The 18,532-nt window shown below is 37.6% G+C and overlaps 1 protein-coding gene across 2 annotated transcripts in view; it reads left to right on the top strand.

Annotated features, from left to right (window-relative positions):
• The window catches only part of SGCG (sarcoglycan gamma), a 103,972-nt gene that overhangs the window by 22,064 nt on the left and 63,376 nt on the right, over nucleotides 1-18,532 (top strand). Inside the window, exons 1-2 of one of the 2 annotated variants that reach the window (XM_019736599.3) lie at nucleotides 1,241-1,401; nucleotides 17,654-17,848. In XM_019736599.3, the coding sequence (XP_019592158.2) occupies nucleotides 17,654-17,848 (195 nt within the window). In that variant the 5' untranslated portion in view covers nucleotides 1,241-1,401. Of the gene's footprint in view, nucleotides 1-1,240; nucleotides 1,402-17,653; nucleotides 17,849-18,532 lie in introns of those variants that run through there. The other variant, XM_074330036.2, reaches the window with a different exon arrangement.

The raw sequence follows: 18,532 nt of genomic DNA, 5'->3' as shown, positions 1-18,532 counted from the left end.
AACAGTTCATTGCTGTAAAATCAACTTACTGATTGATGAAAAGGTCCCTGAATATGTGACCTTTTAATGTGTGATATTTCAACCAGAATATTGAATTAGGAATTTAACATTTTGACTTTTCAGACTGATATAAAAATACATCTCATGTCATTATTGTTAAGTATATATTTTTATTAAGAATTGACAGTAGTCAGTAGTGCAATAATTTTATGTCTAATTGAATTGCCATGATAGGACAAAGTAACGTGCAGAGAACTCATGAGATATTTTAAAACATTTTATAAATAAATATCTGATTAGTTGAAGCTGTATCAGCTTTTAATTTAAGGCCTGCAGCTGTTGGTGTAAGAAGCATCAAATTTCAAAAGAAGTTAGAATATGAATAAATAAAATAAGAGAAAAGGTCTCCTGAGAAGAAAATAAAATAAAAATTAAGCATATGGATTATCATTACATTGCTTCTCATATTGAAAGTTTAGTACTGAATTACAGATTTTAATCTATAATTCAGTCAGTTTTAATTCATGCGGCTAACCAGGCTATATAAAAATAATATAAAATAAAAGATTAAGATTATTCAAAAGTTTAATATTTATTCTATTTTCTTTACACCTTATAGAAATTGAATGATTTCATCGTTATTCTTTTTAAATAAAGACATCAAGACCACATTGTTACATTCACATAATTTGTTAAGCATAATACAAATTCAGTTTACTAGAAAAAACACATAATTTTAATATAGTTTGTTTACCTTCTGTTTATTATGGTAATCATTATTTAAGATTTTCTGCTCAAATGTTATATGAAAGTTTTTCACTTAGAAAGAGGCTTAAAGAAAGTGATTTTTAAAGAGTGACTATTATATGATAATATAGTTCCCTAGGATGAGAACAGTATACATTTAATACTGAGAAAGTTGTAAGTTCTAATAAGTGTTCATTTGAAGTGATTTTTCATGAGATTTTGTTGACATTAGAGTCTACTGGAAAGTATCTCAGAATTTTTTTGCTATTCACTTAAGGTAAAGTTTATTTTAGAAAGTTGTATAAGACTATCATGATTCAGGGTTTAAACATTGCTTTTGTAAGAATTTTTTTTTTTTTTTTTTTTTGGCACTCTTAGAGCTGTGTCCTGGAATTGGTGCCCAAACAATTTTCAGTGTGGTATGAGCTGTTTATGTCACTGAGTAAAATTAGATACACGCCTGTTGCTAATACAAGCAGATGAAACATGAGACAGGCCAAACACTTGAGAGCCTTCTCTTCCAGGCATAGTTGGTGACGCCTAAATCCTTCACTCTCATCCTGCAAGTAATGGGAACGTTTGAAATATTCTGTCTCTGACAAAGCTCGAGCTGGTTTTGACTAATTCACCAGTGTCCTTTTTAATACATCAAAGGTGAGTAATCAATTTTAACTTGGATTTTATATAATTATAATGTATAACCTTAAAATCAGATAGGTAAACATTTCTTCATTTTTTTCCTTCAGAGGTAACTGTTTATTAATAGTTAATAAATTAAATTTAAAATATTGAATAAGTTTTTCTCAAAATGGTTATCAACAAAATTTAGGTAACTTCTTATTTCAATTCTTTTGAGTTATTCTGATTACTAATATATTATATTTTTTAGCATAATTTGTATTTCTAATATTTGAATTTGTAGAATGCATTAAATTGTATACTGTGGCTAATCTATCATCTTTAAGATCACCTTCTTCTAATTCTACTCTTAAATTTTTGTGGTGGAATTATGTTGGCTTTACATTTTGTTGATAGTTTTCTTATAGACATTAAAAAACAGATTAAAATTAATGAGAACAAAGCTCCAAGTCATTTGCGAAATTGTGAATAAGCAAAACAACAGCAAAACACCAACTTGGGCTTTCCAGCTCTTTTTGGGGTGAAAAAGGGAGGACTATTTCTCTCCCCAAATCTGGAAGAAAATAAAGTGTTGCTCAAAATATGTATCAAAAAGTAACTATAAATGAGCTAAAAGACAAATACGTGCTAATGCCTATGAAAGTTGTCAGTTCTCTTCTGTGTTTCCTAGGTTAAGAAGGGACAATCCAAAAACAAGTTTATAAAGGAATGCATACAGAAAGATAATAAGGGAAAATATAACTCAACTGGCTGAAAGATTTGCCAGCAGGATGAGTAACTCACTAGTACGAAATGAACTACAAAATGTACTGTGTTTATCTTTTGCTTATTTTCTTGGAAACATTTTGTAGAGCTAGGTACAAACAGGCACACTTAATGAAGTTTCAAAACTAATGGTTCAAGTTGGTGTTAGTTTTACAGGTTCCAGAATTTATCTAAGGTTTTCTTTCAAAGCCATATGAAAAGTGGTATTTCAATATATTTAAATATCGAATTCCAATGACTAATAAATCCAAGTTTCCAAAAGATGCTGGCTAAGCTTGTGGTTTCAAGTTGAAATGATTGTTCTATATTGTCCTTTAAAAAATATACTTTCTAGTCATGAAATGAAATTGCTATTATACCCAATATGAAAATCAAATAATAATGGTACGTATGAGTGGGTGCCCATTTGGTTTAATCTTGCATAGCTTGTAGGGACTATGTTTCTCCCTCCACTCCTTATTCTACTTGGCCCATCGCAACCCCTTGCTTCTTCTCAACTAAGCCCAATATTGCTGTGGTTTCCTACTGGGAAGGGAGAAAACTACAGTCCTGAGTAGGACTCTGCTACTTTCCCATTCTTTTAGATCCTGCTCTATTCAGAACCTGCTTCTGCTTTTCTTTCCATCCTTCCCTCCTCCTCTTCTTGGCCTACTCAGCATCTGTCTAGCTTTACTATTCTCTGGACCCACTGCAGGGCCACATATTTCTATGATGTTCTCATGAGTATTGAAGAATTCCTCAACCCCTATACTTGCCATTTCATATTCCAACTTCATTTTAAATTTTATGTGTTATTATGCCTTAGAGAATTTTGTGGGAAAATTGATACAGGAGTATTTAACAATTTGTGGATTTTCAAATGTCTGAAGACTTCTTTCAAACTCCTTCAAAATGTCAACGTCTACTTGATTTCAGTATGACCAATGTGCAGGTACCACTAATGAGAAATGAGACTGGGGATTTCAGGAGGACTGTCTTTTGCCCAAAGGGATTTGTTCTTCATCGTAAAGCTTGGGGAGCCATTTGAGCATTTACAACAGACACATAACACGGATTTAGTCTTTGGGAAGGCCACTCTGGTTGCCATGGAGAAAGGATTAGGGGTATGGTGGAGGGAGATAAGAAGAGTTGTAAAAAGTCAAAAGCTGGCCTCAGCTGAGGACTGGGAAATGCAACTGGAGAGAGGACTAAGAAGAAGAAGGTGGGCACCATGGAGATGGGCACCTTAAAACCTAACCTCACCTTTGTGACTCTTTTAACTCTATTTTCAACATTCTCAATTATTTTACTTGTGAAAAATCTGAGCAGCATACTATCCATGAAGAGGCAGTGACTATAAGTTTAGGCTTCAGAGTCACACTGCCACTTTCTAACTCTATGATCTTGTGTGAATTACTTAATTGCTCTCTGTCTCATTATCCCCACTATAAAAATGGGGATAATCAGTGTCAACCTTCTAAGGTTATGACTATCAAATTCATTCCATACAAAGCACTTAGAAAGTGTCTGACTTCTTGGTAAACAGCAGATCTCCTCCTTCTTCAGCTCCTCCTCCTCATCGTCATCACCACCATCACCATCACCATCACATCACCATCACATCACCATCACCATCACCATCATCACCATCACCACCATCATCTCATCACCGCCATCACTATCACCACCATCGCCATCACCATCATTATCACATCACCATCATCATCATCATCACACCACCATTCCCAACACCACCTTCACCATCATCACCATCACCCTCATCATCACGTCACCATCACCATCATCATCAATAACAAGGTAATGTATAACCTCTTATTCTTGCTCACACTGAGAGGGAGGTCAGGGAAAAACCTTCGAATGGTGACTGATCAGGGTTTCTAACTGGCTTCTCCCAGCCTCCCTAAGAAGGCACCATGGGTGGGAGATTCTAGGCTTAGGCTATTTGTGCTCCAACAGGGAGTGTTCTCCACAAGAGTGATGGCTGCTGAGGAGGAACGTGTGCATTCCAGAATGCAGATAGAAAACCCTCCCTGACATTCTTCCCAATTGACTGAAAATCTTTAATGGTGCCTTTAATATTTATGAAGAAAAAATAATCAAATGACTGTTTAGGTTTCCTATGAATGTTTTCCTTTCATAAAACATTTTAGATCTTAATGAAAATTTTACATGAAATATTCTAAAATGTTAATCTCGGTGAAACAGAGAAGTATGCTGTCCCCATACTGGAATGATTTGCATGTGTATTTTGCACAACATTTGAAAATCATTTTAAATCATGATATTCTAATTTTGAAGAAAAGGTGACTGTGAGGATAGAAGTGACTCATCGTCCTGATGTCCTCTGAAACATTTAGAAAACTGTCTAAGCAGTCAGAAAATTGTGTGTACACTGCATTTGATAAGAACCTTAATTATGTCTACTTCAAGGATTTCTTTTTGTTTTATATCTTTCGTATAGAGATTTGCAACTAAAAGGAAGCTCGGCTTGATCGATACATTTAAATAACTTTCTTTTCTTAAAATTTGTCCTTAATTTTGTGTGGATATTTTTCATAGTTAGAATTTAGTTAAATATTATTTTTAGGTACTTGGCAACTTGAGGTTTTTGAGGGGAGGAAGTTATAGTTGGTTTGCCTGAAAAATTACAGCTTTAGTTATAAAACTTCAAAGACTTAATAAAGTTGATGACAGGCTACTTTGTACTCTGTTTGCTTAAATGTGGCTTTCCTGTGTAATTTTAACTTAATATTCTACACCTGTCTTCTTTGTAAATAATGTCAAACTAAGAGTCCTGTCTATACAGGTTAAATGGTGCTGTAATATACGCTGGCCACCCTCCTGCAGCTGGAGGGTGTTATCGTGTGATACAAAGATCTTCCCCCTTTGTGCCCCGTAGGTCCAGCCACAAGCCTCTTCCCCTGTCTTCTCTGTCCTCCCTCTTTCAGACTCTCCCTTCCAGGCCCTGATGAACCAGCCAAGCCATTCACCACCATCCATAAGACCATATATATTCCAACCTCCGCTGATTTCTGGTCCACAAAAGGTGGATGAGCAGGTGCACTGCCTGAAGAGTTGTCCACAGGGAAGAGTCTCTCACCATGGCCTTTCAGAACCTTCCTGATTCAGTGTATTCTGCCCACTGGGGATGTACCACCTTACTGGTTGTTGAGTTAGGGTGTACAGTCTGCATCCTGAGGCATCACCCATTCTCCCAGGGATCTCCAAACTGGGCCTCAACAACTTCGAAAGGCTGTCCCATTACCTTGTCAGGATGGCAGCTTCTGGGAAATATAATAGGTGATAAGAGCAGTAGACCCCACAGTCAAGAGCCAGGCTGCCTTTGCTGTAAAGGGGGGTCATTTGGTTCACTGCAATGCCACATGGGGTCTGACACCAGTGGATGAAACATTCCGTAAGTCCTTGGAGTGATGCTGGATGAGGCCCTGCAAGCAGGTCTTTAGTGGCCTGTACCCACATACTGAGCTAACCCACCCGGGTACTGAACTTGGCCTTTTCCTCCCCTGTATGCGTAGGCTGGTCCTAAGGGACACCCCTCTACAGCTAGAGGAATGAGATGGGGGAGAGGTGCCATTGCATGAGCGGTGAGTGACATGGAACTAAGAGTCACTTGTGTATGCAGCTTATGTTCCCTCTGCCTGCCCCAGCCCTGCCACACCACTTCTTACAGGGGATTGCTGTTGGCCCCTGACCTTAGGCTTCAGTAGGACTAACATAATTCAAGTCGTGATGGGAAATTCTGGCCACGTGATCACTCAGTGTCTCATGGTCAGATGCCCTAGCTCCACAAAGGTCCAATAGCCCTTAACGAAATGTTTTTCAAATGGCATATAAGTCTTTACTGCCGATGTCATGGCCTTATTCCAAAACTCTAGAGGTCTGTGTTGTGATTCCTCAGTGAGGGTTACTCAAAGCATCACATAGCATCCTTTCCCAGCACAGATCCTCTAATCCCATGGTGGTACCAGGATGCACATCAGAGCTGCTTACACCACTGCCTGGAGCTACTACAGAGGCCCGTTTGGGCGCCGCCAAAAGCTGTCAGCCCTTCTTGTCACTCTGTAAATGAGTTAGAGTAAATTTTCCAAGTGGCATAGGCTACCTCCACATCCTGAAGGGGTTTAAGGGGCATGATTTTCCCTTAATAGTGATGGTAGGTGCAAGATACAATCATTAATTCTTTGCTTCGGAGGGGAGGTCCCTGCATGCCTTATAACACTGGATGCCTAAAAACTTCTCTGATTTGGCATGTCCCAGAATCCTGGAAGGGTTTATCTCTCACCCTCTGGACACATGTATTTTACTAAGGCCTCCAAATATTTGTCACTTTCACTCATCTAGTCCAGTTGACATGACATCATGAATCTAGTGGAAACATTCCTTTGTTCTGAGAATATCCAGGATGACTTAAATCCCTTCCGTGTATATGAAGATGAGGTGGGAATACTATAGTCTATCATATGTGACTGTGAAGTATTTTTGGTCTTTATTCGTGAGAGAAATGGGGGGTGGGGGGAAATATGTTTGCCAGCTCATTGTACCTGGAGCTGTGTTCATCTGTACGTGTGAGCGCGCTCGCCTGGCACAGAAGATGCAGGGGACATTCCACTCTGTGTGTTTGGGGCAGCTCAGCCCCTAAGATGCATTTTATCTAAGGGCCAGACTGGTGAATTAAATGGGAATATGCCCCTCATCTCTGCAACCCAGGAAGAATGACAGAGATTAGTGTCACTCTTACAGGCCACACCATTAGTCCCACGAGCACTAATGGTGTGGCCTGTAAGAGTGACACTAATCTGTCATTCTTCCTGGGTTGCAGAGATGAGGGGCAGTTTCAGAGCTCTTTTCTTGGCTTTCCCCACTGTATAACTCATAATCCGCAGGCCAGGTGACCTCCAATGTGGGAGCTCTGCCAACTACTAAGTACATTCCAACTATATATCTGTTGGCCAGTGAAATGACCATTTGATAGTCATCTATGGACCCACTATAAGCCAGAGCTGGACCCAGATACCATTTATCACCTGCTCCCCATATATCCTCACTCTAAAAGTGAGGCCATGATGACACGTTGGGTTCTTGGTATTGATGGCAGAACTAGATTTGTTGCCCAGGGTCCTCAAAATTCCTGAGTGTTGCGCTTTTCTCATTGTATGGTAATCCAATTAAATGGTCTTCGGTTCTGTTGGAGCAGGGCTGGGTGAGTCATTGTTACATGCACATGCTCTGGTGCTTCCCTCCGGGGACCTGGTGTCTCAGTCAAGGGTTTCCAGGTCTGGAAACTGGCTTAATCTGGAAACTGAGCAAAGAGTTGTGTTATTTTATGAGGACCTGTGACCTTCAACCTCCTGATTATCTGTTCTTGATGTCTTTCGATTGCATAGGTTAACTCTCTTGTTGACTTTCCATCCATCTTTGTCCTCTTCGATGATTAACCTGGAAGTTCTGGCTTTTCTCTTTCACTAAGTTAATCCATTGCTTTTTTCCAGGCTTTTGCAGGCCAAACTAGTAGTGTATTAGCACCATCTTCCAAGACCCTTGTCATAGTGTTTAATTCTGTATCATCGGAGAATGTTCCCATAGCAACAGATGCTCCTTTATCCAACATGGTATTCTGTCTTCCTTGATTCATCCGCCTCAGGACTCAGTCCCTTTCATTCTGTCATGTCCTGCTGATAGATGCTGGATAGGTCCTTCCAATCTTTTGCGATATAGCCCTTTACTCCCTTACTTGGGTTATGTTGTGATGTAACCATAACTATTGGTCAGGTGGTCAGGAAGGGAGATGATGTGCATGTCACCTCATCTTAGAGTAGGAGGGAGGCATGGGCCACTCTGCAGATCTAGATGTTCCCGGGGCATCTGGAGTTTCTAGTTTCTTAAGTGTATTGGCCTAGATGTCACATCCCAAGTCTCAGGGCCCCACTCCTACCCTGCCAGTGTCCTGGTCCTGACAAAGCAGACTTGCCTGGGTTGAGAATTAATCTTCTCTGGCACTCTACTGCTCTAATAAAGGCCAGATCCTCAGCTCGTTCTGGCCCTTCAGTTACAGGAGGTGAGAGTTCCCTCATTGCTGCCAGAGAGGCCCTCTGATTTTCACAGTTTGCTTTGCATCACCTCAGCCTTGCATCATCTTTCTCCAGTTCCTTGAAATAATCAGAAGAGCCATTGATTCCATTGTCCTTATACTTATTATTTTGTGTCCTTTAAGGGGACACAAAACACCTTGTACATTGCACCCACTGGTAAATTTCCTCCCATGATGTTACATCCCTGTTCACCACCAGAGACAATTTTGACAATGGTGCCACCACTGTGTGCCATGGCATATCCATACTCCACCTACTGCCAGAAATGGGGTCCTCATTGCCGTGACGGATGGGTGATTCAGCTTCAAAGTGCCATTTTAGATTTGCTTCCCCAGACTATTTCTGGCCACAAAGCTGCTATATCCGTTTCCCCAGGAAAGACGAAGAGACTGAGATTTGCATGGAGGAAGTTTATTAGGAAATGTTCTTAGGAAGAACAACTGTAAGGGAGTTGAGGAAACAGGATTGGGCAGAGGAAGAAGTTGAACTCTGATCAGTGAAAACAGAGGCCTCAGCTGACCCTACCCAGCTAACTGGGGAGGGGGAGCGGTAAGGGTCTCTCTGAAACTAGACTGGCCCTCAGAGATGTCCTGAATGAAAGCAGGGGCCAGGCCCTGGTGACTGCAGGATTGAGCAGTCACGTAGCTGCTCTGGGAATCAGCTCTCTTTAGCCAAAGGCAGTTGAGGGGTGGGGACTCAGGTGTGCTCTGTGAGCAGGAAACAGTCTGCCACCTGGGAGAATGAGTTCCTTGGTGAGGAGGGGAGGGGAGGTCTGTGTGGCACACTACAGCATCTGCTACCGGTGCCTTCTAAAGGTTTTCTGTTTTTACAACAGTTTGATTTTGCATGAATTTTTCAGAAAATAATTTTCTTTCCTTACTTGTTTTACTTCTATAAGTATGACCAGAGCGTAATCCTGTAAAACCACAATTTAAAAACAGTATTTAATGGAGAATTCGTCTTTGCATTATATTCATCCATTCAGTCAACAAATATTGGTAGTGTTTCTAGGGATTGGGAATGGCCAGGAGCCTAACAGAGAAAAAAAAAAGAAAGAAAAATCCTGCCCTTGTGGATATGGGACAAATAATGTGGGAACACAGATGTAATATTTTTCGGATGTTGAATAACATAGGACACTGGAGTCAAGAGAGAAACTTTTGCATTTCAGATTAATTTGCTTGGGTTCCATAGTAGGAAATAAGTGAAAGCAACCAGCAGAACTGCCTGTATAAATTCTACCTTAGATAGTGGTTAAATTCAACTAAATAATTGCCCCTTTACTCTCAGTATGGACAAATTAGAGGTCATTACTATTTTGGCGATTATTTGATTAAATCATATTCTGTCCTCAATACATTTTAAAGGGACAGAAATATAATAAATATTTAAGTTTTTTGATATATTAGGAGGAATTGATGGTGAAAATAATTTTCATATAGTGGCTCTATTTAAACTATTTTAATATGAGTCTACATGGAAAATACAGAAATGTTAAATGAATCATTTATATAATAATTTTAGTAAATTGGTATTTGAGTCTTGATTGATTATATTAATTACATTATAGGGTTCTGATTTGATATAGTTGTATCTGTAGTAATAGTTTCTATAACTTTGTCAAGATGTAGCATCATATTCTATAAATACATATTCCTTGAAATACTAATATGATCTGGCTTCAAATTCAAAAGACCATGAATTTAATACTTAATAGACAATAATAGCAAGCATAACACTTCCTCTGTACTAAACATTATTCTGGTAACTAGTCATTTTCTATTTGGAGCTATGATGACAAATTTTAGGGAAATATAGGCCTCCAGATATAGAGGCAATTTAAATACATTTGGGGATATATCAGAGCAACTTTTATAAGGCTAACTGAAGTGGTTGTGAATGTTAGATGTCCAGTGGAAATAAAATGTCTCAATTTGAAAGAGTGAGAGTAATCAGAGGCATGATAACCTTTATGAAACATAATTCTCATGACATTAAATATAGATGTTTCACCAATAAGATTTGTATTCCACCTGTTGTGAGAAAGATGCCAGCAGGTACAGGAATTAGAAGAAACTTAAGAATTCTGGGAATCTCAACTGTAAGCATCACAGGACTTAGAAGAAAACTATTACATCTCTTATGATATTAGAAAAGTTTTTATAAGTTATAATGCCAATTTACAGCCCTGTGAATCCCTCACGTATTAAAAAAAAGTTTTCTTGAAGAACTGCATAATTGAACACTACATTTGGTGGTACTTTTTTTGTTGATATAGCTTTCAGAAAAATACAATGCAATCAAATATTCCACACATTTACAGATACTTCCTAAGTAATTTGACAGAGCACAAAACCAGCAACAAAAACTTAAAAAAATAATAACCATATTTTTTTTTCTAAAAGGCAACATATTAAATCAAGAAATAAACTCTCCTGTTCATTTTGGACCTCTAAATCAAAGAAGTATATATTTTAAAGACAAAGAGATATTCCAAGATTAAGTAATAGCATGCCTTTCTACTCTACTTTTGTTCAGACTTTTTTTTTAATTAAAGTTTGTTGGGTGACAATGGTTAGTAAAATTACATAGATTTCAGGTGTACAATTCTGTGTTACATCATCTGTATATCACATTGTGTGTTCACCACCCAGAGTCAGTTCTCCTTCCATCACCATATATTTGATCCCCTTTACCCTCATCTCCCACCCCGTCACTCCTTACCCTCTGGTAACCACTAACCTATTGCCTGTGTCTATGAGTTTTTGTTTCTTTATTTGTTTGTCTTGTTCTTTTGTTGTTTTCAGATTTGTTGTTCAAAGTCTTAATCGTAAGAAACTGTGAGTCTCCAAGTAAATCTTGTCCACCATTTTCCCCAGAGCTTCAGCAGGACCTCAGGCTGGAGTAGAGTTTGAGGAAAGAATGCCAGTCTGAAGAAGGAAAGTAAGAAGATAAAAATAGCAAGGAGAACTCCAGTCTCAAGCAATTAGGTGCAAGGAGCAAAAAGAAACGTGGCTCTGTGCCCTGCATCTCACAGACAGGACCAGGTGTCAAAACCACAGAGCTCTGCCATAAAGCTTTTCAAAGGTGTCCCACCAAATGTCAGGATGCATGCTACCGTGTTTCCTCGAAAATAAGACCTAGCTGTACAATCAGCTCTAATGTGTATTTTGGAGCAAAAATTAGTATAAGACTGGGAATATAATATAATATAATATAATATAATATAATATAATATAATATAATATAATATAATATAATATATAATAATACTGTGTCTTTTATTAATTTTTGCTCCAAAAGATGCATTAAAGCTGATTGTCTGGCTGGGTCTTATTTTTGGGGAAACGCAGTAGAACTGGGGTGATCAGGAGATCCCGTTGTGAGGCCATTTGAGTTGATGAGTTGACAGAACTGACCATCACAAAGTTTTCATCATAGAGCTACATAAGGTATGTCTTTAGAACTCAGTATGGGTTATATGATATCAAAAGGGAAATACCTAAGATACTATAGTTGTAAAGCAAAAGTAGAAACAGTGCTTTTCTGATGCTAATCTTCCTCCCAAATTCAACTCATTTATCTTATCAAGGTAGAACTTTATATGATCGTGAACCTTAAAATACACTGTTCAAGCACAAAGTGTGTTTGTGGATTAACATTCATGCTAGAAAATGGAGTATTATGCTGGATCACTGAGATGTGAAATGAGGGAAGTTTCAGCCTATGACTTATGACATACGCATCAATCATATCATTGTGGTGGTCAACCGTTCCAAATAAAATGAAGAACAAGAAATAAGAAAATGAGTAAAATGAGCACAGGAAAATATATATTGGATTTGGAAGCAAAGAGATCATGTGATCTCTCTGACATCAGCCAAAGATAAAGATAATAAAATAACTTTCTCAGGAAGACTATTCTTATATCTAAAACCTTAATTGTTCTTTAAAGAGTCTATTTGACTAGGGAAAAAATGGGTCAAAAATAATTGAAAAACTGTCTATTTAGTAAATGTTTTTCTTACTCTGTGGTTCTTCATTGTAAGATCACTGCCTTTACATCTCTTGTTTTATGTATTATTCAAGACTATTCCAGGTGCACGTGATAGAAACCCAAGCCGCAGAAGTTCAAGTAAAGATGGAACTTATTACTTCATAAAGTAAACCAGACAGGACTTGATTTAGGTTCTCAAATGATGTCGGTAGGATTTCACTGTTATTCTCAAACTCTCTCTCCCTCTCTTTCATTCTTTCGAACTTCTTCTCTGGCAAGCTCTCTCCAAGGGGCAGGAAATATAGATGTTGGCCATGAGGCATTAGCTGGTCCACTAGCTTCTGATACCAGAGGAAAGCTTCTCTCTCAGAGACCAGTGACAGGGAATGGCTTGCTTGGATCACATAACTTCCTAATGCCATTCTTTGTGTCTAGACTCGTGATATGCCCTGGTTGGTCAGCCGTATTGCTTACCATGCCTGTGACAGTGGAGATGTACCCACATGACTGATGGCTGAAATACAACCACATGGAGCTGAGGAGGTTGTTCTGAGTTGGAAGAGAAAACAGTAGTTGCCAACTATAACGTGATACAGAAGAAAACAGTAGGTGCCCACTGTAACATGATACAGAAGGAAACAGGGTTGCTTTGGATATTCCACAATTCCTTATTATAGCATTTTGTTAACATTACCTCAACTCTCACTGCAGCCAACTAGTAATTTTTCTCTCTCTATCCGATGTGTGTTCACTAAATCAAAGATTGATGGTAGGTAGAAACCATGCCATGTTTGGTACCAGATAACACCCAGTGCTGGCTAAGAGGCTATGTTCTCCACATACGACAATCTTTGTTATGATATGTGTGCTCTTCTAATGGACATATGTACTGTCCTTGCTCAGTTACTATTGTGTCTTCTTTCCTCCAACTTCAATTTCCGGATGTTGGTATTTCTCCTTGGTAGAATACTATATAATACGACACCATGAAAGTTTCAGATGTCTGAGTTTAGTTAATAAAAACAAGGACAGAACTCTAAGAAAAGTATATTTAAATAACATTGTTTTAAAATAAGCCTATATGGAACTAAAAAACAAAACGTGACTTTTAAAACCACAGCTTTATAAACTAATATTTGTGTGACAGTAGATCTGAGATTTTTGTTGTTGTTTGTGTGTGTGTGTGTGTGTGTGTGTGTGTGTGTGTGATTTTAGTCGCTTGCTCATTTTAAATAAAGATGTCTTCCCATTCAGGTGCGTTAGCTACTTAAAGGGCATTTATTCTGTTGGTTTGGTCTATTTTGTAAGGAACTTTCTTAAATGGCAGAGTTTGCCATTTTATTTTGAAAGTCAATCCAAGACAGAACAATTTGATGACCTTTTAATCTCTGTGTGTGTGTGTGTGTGTGTGTGTGTGTGTGTGTGTCTATAATAGGGGCATGTGTGATTGTGACAATTATGCTGATTGTAACTTTGGATGAAATTGATAATTATGACCCATGTACCTATATTTAGGTGTACAATCATGCTGAACAATTTGACTAAAAGATAAAGCAGAACGATTCTTGAAATAATTTGGTCATCTTAAATGTAGTTATAAAATAGGGATAAGTGTGGTGAATTTATTATTAACTTTGCTATTATCAAAGGGATATATATACATATGTGTGTGTGTGTGTGTGTGTGTTTCGTTTATTTATTTAGCACCTCTGTGTACGAGCTTCCTTTAGACTCACTATTCTCTTTTCTTTGTCTGTCTATCATTTTGTCACTATCATTTTTTCATTACTGTAGCATAAAACTGTATTTTATGTCTGGGAACATAAGTCCCACTCTCTGCACATTCATTTGTTCAACGAATATTTATTGGTATGCGTTATGTGCACATAACTCATATTGGTCATGGTTATGGAGTCATTTTGTTGTAATTGACTTCTCATATGAGCTGCCTTCCCATTTTGATGGATGCTGTAACATGATGGTACTAGTTGCATAATAAGAAATTATGCTACTTGGATATTAGAGCTAGGTGACATGGTTTATAAAAGGTAGTTTTTGAAACTGTGAAAAAATAATGATCCTGAAGTTTTCAGGTTGACATGATGGGTTCTTTGAGAAGTTTGGTAAGCCCCCATCAGCATGCCCTGTTGCCTGGAAAAAAACCTTTCTCGAGGCAGTCAGAATTTTATCCCTACACTTGAATGAATCTCCCACGAAAAAATGAAGAGAACTGGAGAAGCTGCACTCACTGGACCTCTTCTACCCACTGCCTGATGGTTACTCTTGCTAAAATTAACCATTGAGTTTATGGCAGGAAAACATAATCTGATTCAGATGCGTGTGTCAGATTGAGCATAATCTTCCAGCCTCAACCCCAGTCCTCTTAACACACTTCAAAGACTTTGGCTTTTGTTTCATCCATTGTTTTGTTATGTTTTTCTAATTTAACTATATTATGACCGGAGCAAAGAATTCGTATGAAACATGTCCTTAGCATTTCTTCATACTTCCTTGTGAATTAGTATGTTGCCAGATTTTGCAAATGTTACACATATGCTTATAAAGAATAAATGTTTCCTAATTGCAGGGGTAGGACTCTATACATGTGCATTTAAACACATTTTAATTGAACTGTCCAAGTTTTCTGTATCCTTACTCATTTTAATGGGCCTGATCGATCAGCAGAGGTATATTCAAATCTTCCACTGGGATAATGGCTTTTTCAGTTTTTCCTTGAAGTTCTTCAGTTTTTACTACATAAATGCAGATGAGTAGATACAGTTGTAGATATAGGCATAGGTATATCAGGATATTTGTGAGATGCGTATAACTCTAGCATTTTTATAGCCTCCTGGTGAATTTATGTATTTTATATCTTCTGTAGTACATCAGTACCCCAACATAATGTGCCCTGTAATATGGGAATTCATGTATAACACAAGCGACAGATGACTCCTGTCCTTTGCTCCTACTCCATTGCCAAAGAAGGAGTGGCTGAAGTTTTCATCTACTTTGGAGAAAAGGACGGTGGTGATATGTGGTGATGGCTGTGTCAGACTGGGAAGAAGCAATACCAGTAAAGCGGGCCTTAAGAGTAGGCCCCTATCACCAACAATCCCCTAGACTCAATCTCCCCACAATGGGTGAACGGGGAGATGCTGGGGGCTCACTGCTCCTTCCTCCTTCACTTCCCTCTTTGAATCACTGTGTAAGCCGAAGGGCTCCGAATCATTCCCAACAGGTGCCCAAATAAAAAGTGCTAGCTGGGAGAAAGATTGACTTATCATTTTCAGACTTATGAAATCCTAAAGTGTAAGATAATAAGTTGTGTTACATTAAGCCACATAAGATTGTATACATTTGTTACACCAACAATAAGAAACTGTGTATCGGAACAGAATCTGTAGCAGTTGGAAACCATCTGTGTGTGTGTACTCACACATTCTTAGAAAACTATTTTTATTGATCTGTAGCAATACTGTAGAATAGTGCACTTGGTCTCATTTCTGATTCTCCGGCCACCCTTTCCAGTCCAGTGGCAGTCTCCGAGGCTTCCTTTATAGAAATTCTGGCTCTGCTGCCATATTTCAGATAACAAGTGCTTTGAAATAAATATAATAGAGTGATGGGATGGAGAGTGACTGAGTGTCTAGAGAAGGCCTCTTTGAGGAGATGAGAGGTGAGCTGCTACTGAAAGCTAAGAAGGAGCCAGCACAGTGTTTCAGGTGGAGAGAATGCCCAGGACAACAGTCCTAGGTGAGAGTTAACCTGGTCTATTGAAGAGCAGATGGAGCAGTGTGAGCAAATGACAGGTGGTAGTAAATGAAGCCAAAGAGGTAAGCAAAAGCCCTTCATGGAGGGTCTGGTAGGTGATGGAGGAGTTTGGATATTCTTAGTGTGGGGAAAAGCCATTGAAAGGTATGAAGCAGTCGAGTGACAGGTGCTTACTTAGATTTTACATTTTTGCTACTGAGTAGAGAATGGTTTGTAGGGGAAAGACGGAAACAGGTTTTGCAGAAGTGCAGGTGAGAGATTTCCTGGTGTTCAAGAACTGGTGTGGTAGCAACGGAAATGGAGAGAAGTAGACAGATTTAGCACATATGTTGAAGACAAGAGTTGACAAGACCTGCTTATGTGGGGCTTGAAGGGAAAAGAAGCAAGGATGACTTCTGAGACTTTGTCTGCTGCAAGGCATGGATAGTGGTGGGCTTTCTCATGTAAGGAAGAATGAAAGAGTTCCAAGAGAGTAAATACATGATGCCCTTGTGAAATCATTAGACATTTAGGTTTTGCATAACACAGACTGTCAATTCTGAGTTTTTGAAAATACTGTGTGAAGCATAACACGATTTTACATAATAAATTAGGACATGAGAAAATGCCTGTTGTTAAATTGGAAAGAGATTTGAAGAACTATTTTAGACCATGATTTATTTTAAATAAGGATATCTCCAAACACTTTCTAAAAATAGATGCATAACTTTCGCACAAAAATAACTCAGAGGAGTGTATTTTATATTCTAATTCATCATTTTACTACATTTACAATCAGAAAAGTCTTCATAATTCCTACTCTTAGTTTTATAAATTAAAACTGCTTTCCTTTTTTCTTTGTGTAAAAGGGAAAATGAGTCATTTTTAAAAATCTCTTCTTAGAGTTGAAGTTGTTACTAAAACTTTTACTCTAACATACTTAAAACAATGAATATTTGCAAACATTTGTTGTATACACACATTGTGACCTTTCTTGAAGTGGGTCAATACTTGGGAACTTCATTATAGGCAAAAGTTAGTGTGGTAGGTATTTTGTAAAGAACCTTTTTAATTCTGAGTAATTTAGTAGCTGAACAAAGACTTAATTTAATCATTTAACATAGAATTGAGTAATTGGATTCTATTTTTTAGAAGACATGTAGATACCAGCTTGATTTTCTCCTACTGAATCTTTTAATAACTTTAATAACTTGATTATTTTAGGTTGATGATTCAATTACAGGTTTAACCCTGCAGAATTTTGAAAGCTGTATATTGAATTTATGGATCAAAATCTGAAAATATAGTCATTGGACCATATTTTCATATCTAAAACAGTTGGCATGACAAATTAAATACCACTCTGTGGTTGAAATATAGTGACCCGTTTCAAAGTAATGTTTAGTTCTTTTTAAAAATCATTAATTTTGGAAATTTGTTATTTGGATAAAAAACATTTTGTTGAATTCATAGTAAATCAGTATTGACAAACAAGTTTTCTCTTTGGTCTGTCTGTTCCTCCCTCCCTCTCTCCCTGTTTCCCTTCCTGTCATTCCCTCCATCCTTCCCCTCCTCCCACCTTCCCTCTGTCCCTCTTCCCCTCTACCCACTCCCTCTCCACCCCGACCCCACCCCATGCCAGATGGTGCGTGAACAGTACGCTACAACCACAGAGGGCACCACCATAGAGAGGCCAGAAAACAAGTATGTCTACAAAATTGGTATTTATGGCTGGAGAAAGCGTTGCCTCTACTTATTTGTTCTCCTTTTACTCATCATCCTCCTTGTGAATTTTGGTCTTACAATTTGGATTCTTAAAGTGATGTGGTTTTCCCCAGTAAGTATTTTCTTCTCTTTCTTTCTTTCCTTTTTTTTTTTTTTTTTTTTTGGGTGGTAAGCATGTTCTTGTTTTTTTTGCACCATCATTTCATCCATATTGAACTGGTAGAAACTTCCTGATATGTAATTAATGTTTGTTTCCTGTCTGGATCAGAATTTTCAGTAGCAAAATATACATATAACATTTTTTTTTTTTTTACCTTTTTAAATAACTGCCCTGTGAGCTATAGTTTGTTCGTTTTTGTTTTTATTGTAATTGTTTTCATTAGTCATTACCTTTATTTACCTGGTGGGAAAATAGTAATAATCTTGAGTTTATGGTTGATTAAGTCATGATTGTTTAATGATTATTTAATTCATTAATTGGTAAAATTTTATAAATCATATTTTTCTAATCTCATTTTTAAATATTTACAATTCAGATGTTACTTTCTCATTTTTTTAAATGCTCTGTTCTGATATGCAATAAATATGTGTCCACACTTAACATTTAGCAGCAGAATTAGTAAATAAAATATCAGTAGTCCTAAGGAATTCATATTTTATTTTAAACATCTTCATGATTACAAGATAGCTGGGTAATTTTATACACTCTGGATATATTTTGTGTACTTTTTGGAAAAAATATTCATTTAATATAGAATATCTAAATTTTGCAAGATAGTTACAGTGAGAAAAAAAT

Source organism: Rhinolophus sinicus, chromosome 16 (genome assembly GCF_057876585.1).
Source record: "Rhinolophus sinicus isolate RSI-liver-muscle chromosome 16, RSI-T2T, whole genome shotgun sequence".
Lineage (NCBI taxonomy): Eukaryota > Metazoa > Chordata > Mammalia > Chiroptera > Rhinolophidae > Rhinolophus > Rhinolophus sinicus.
This window is presented reverse-complemented; position numbering and strand designations above follow the sequence as displayed.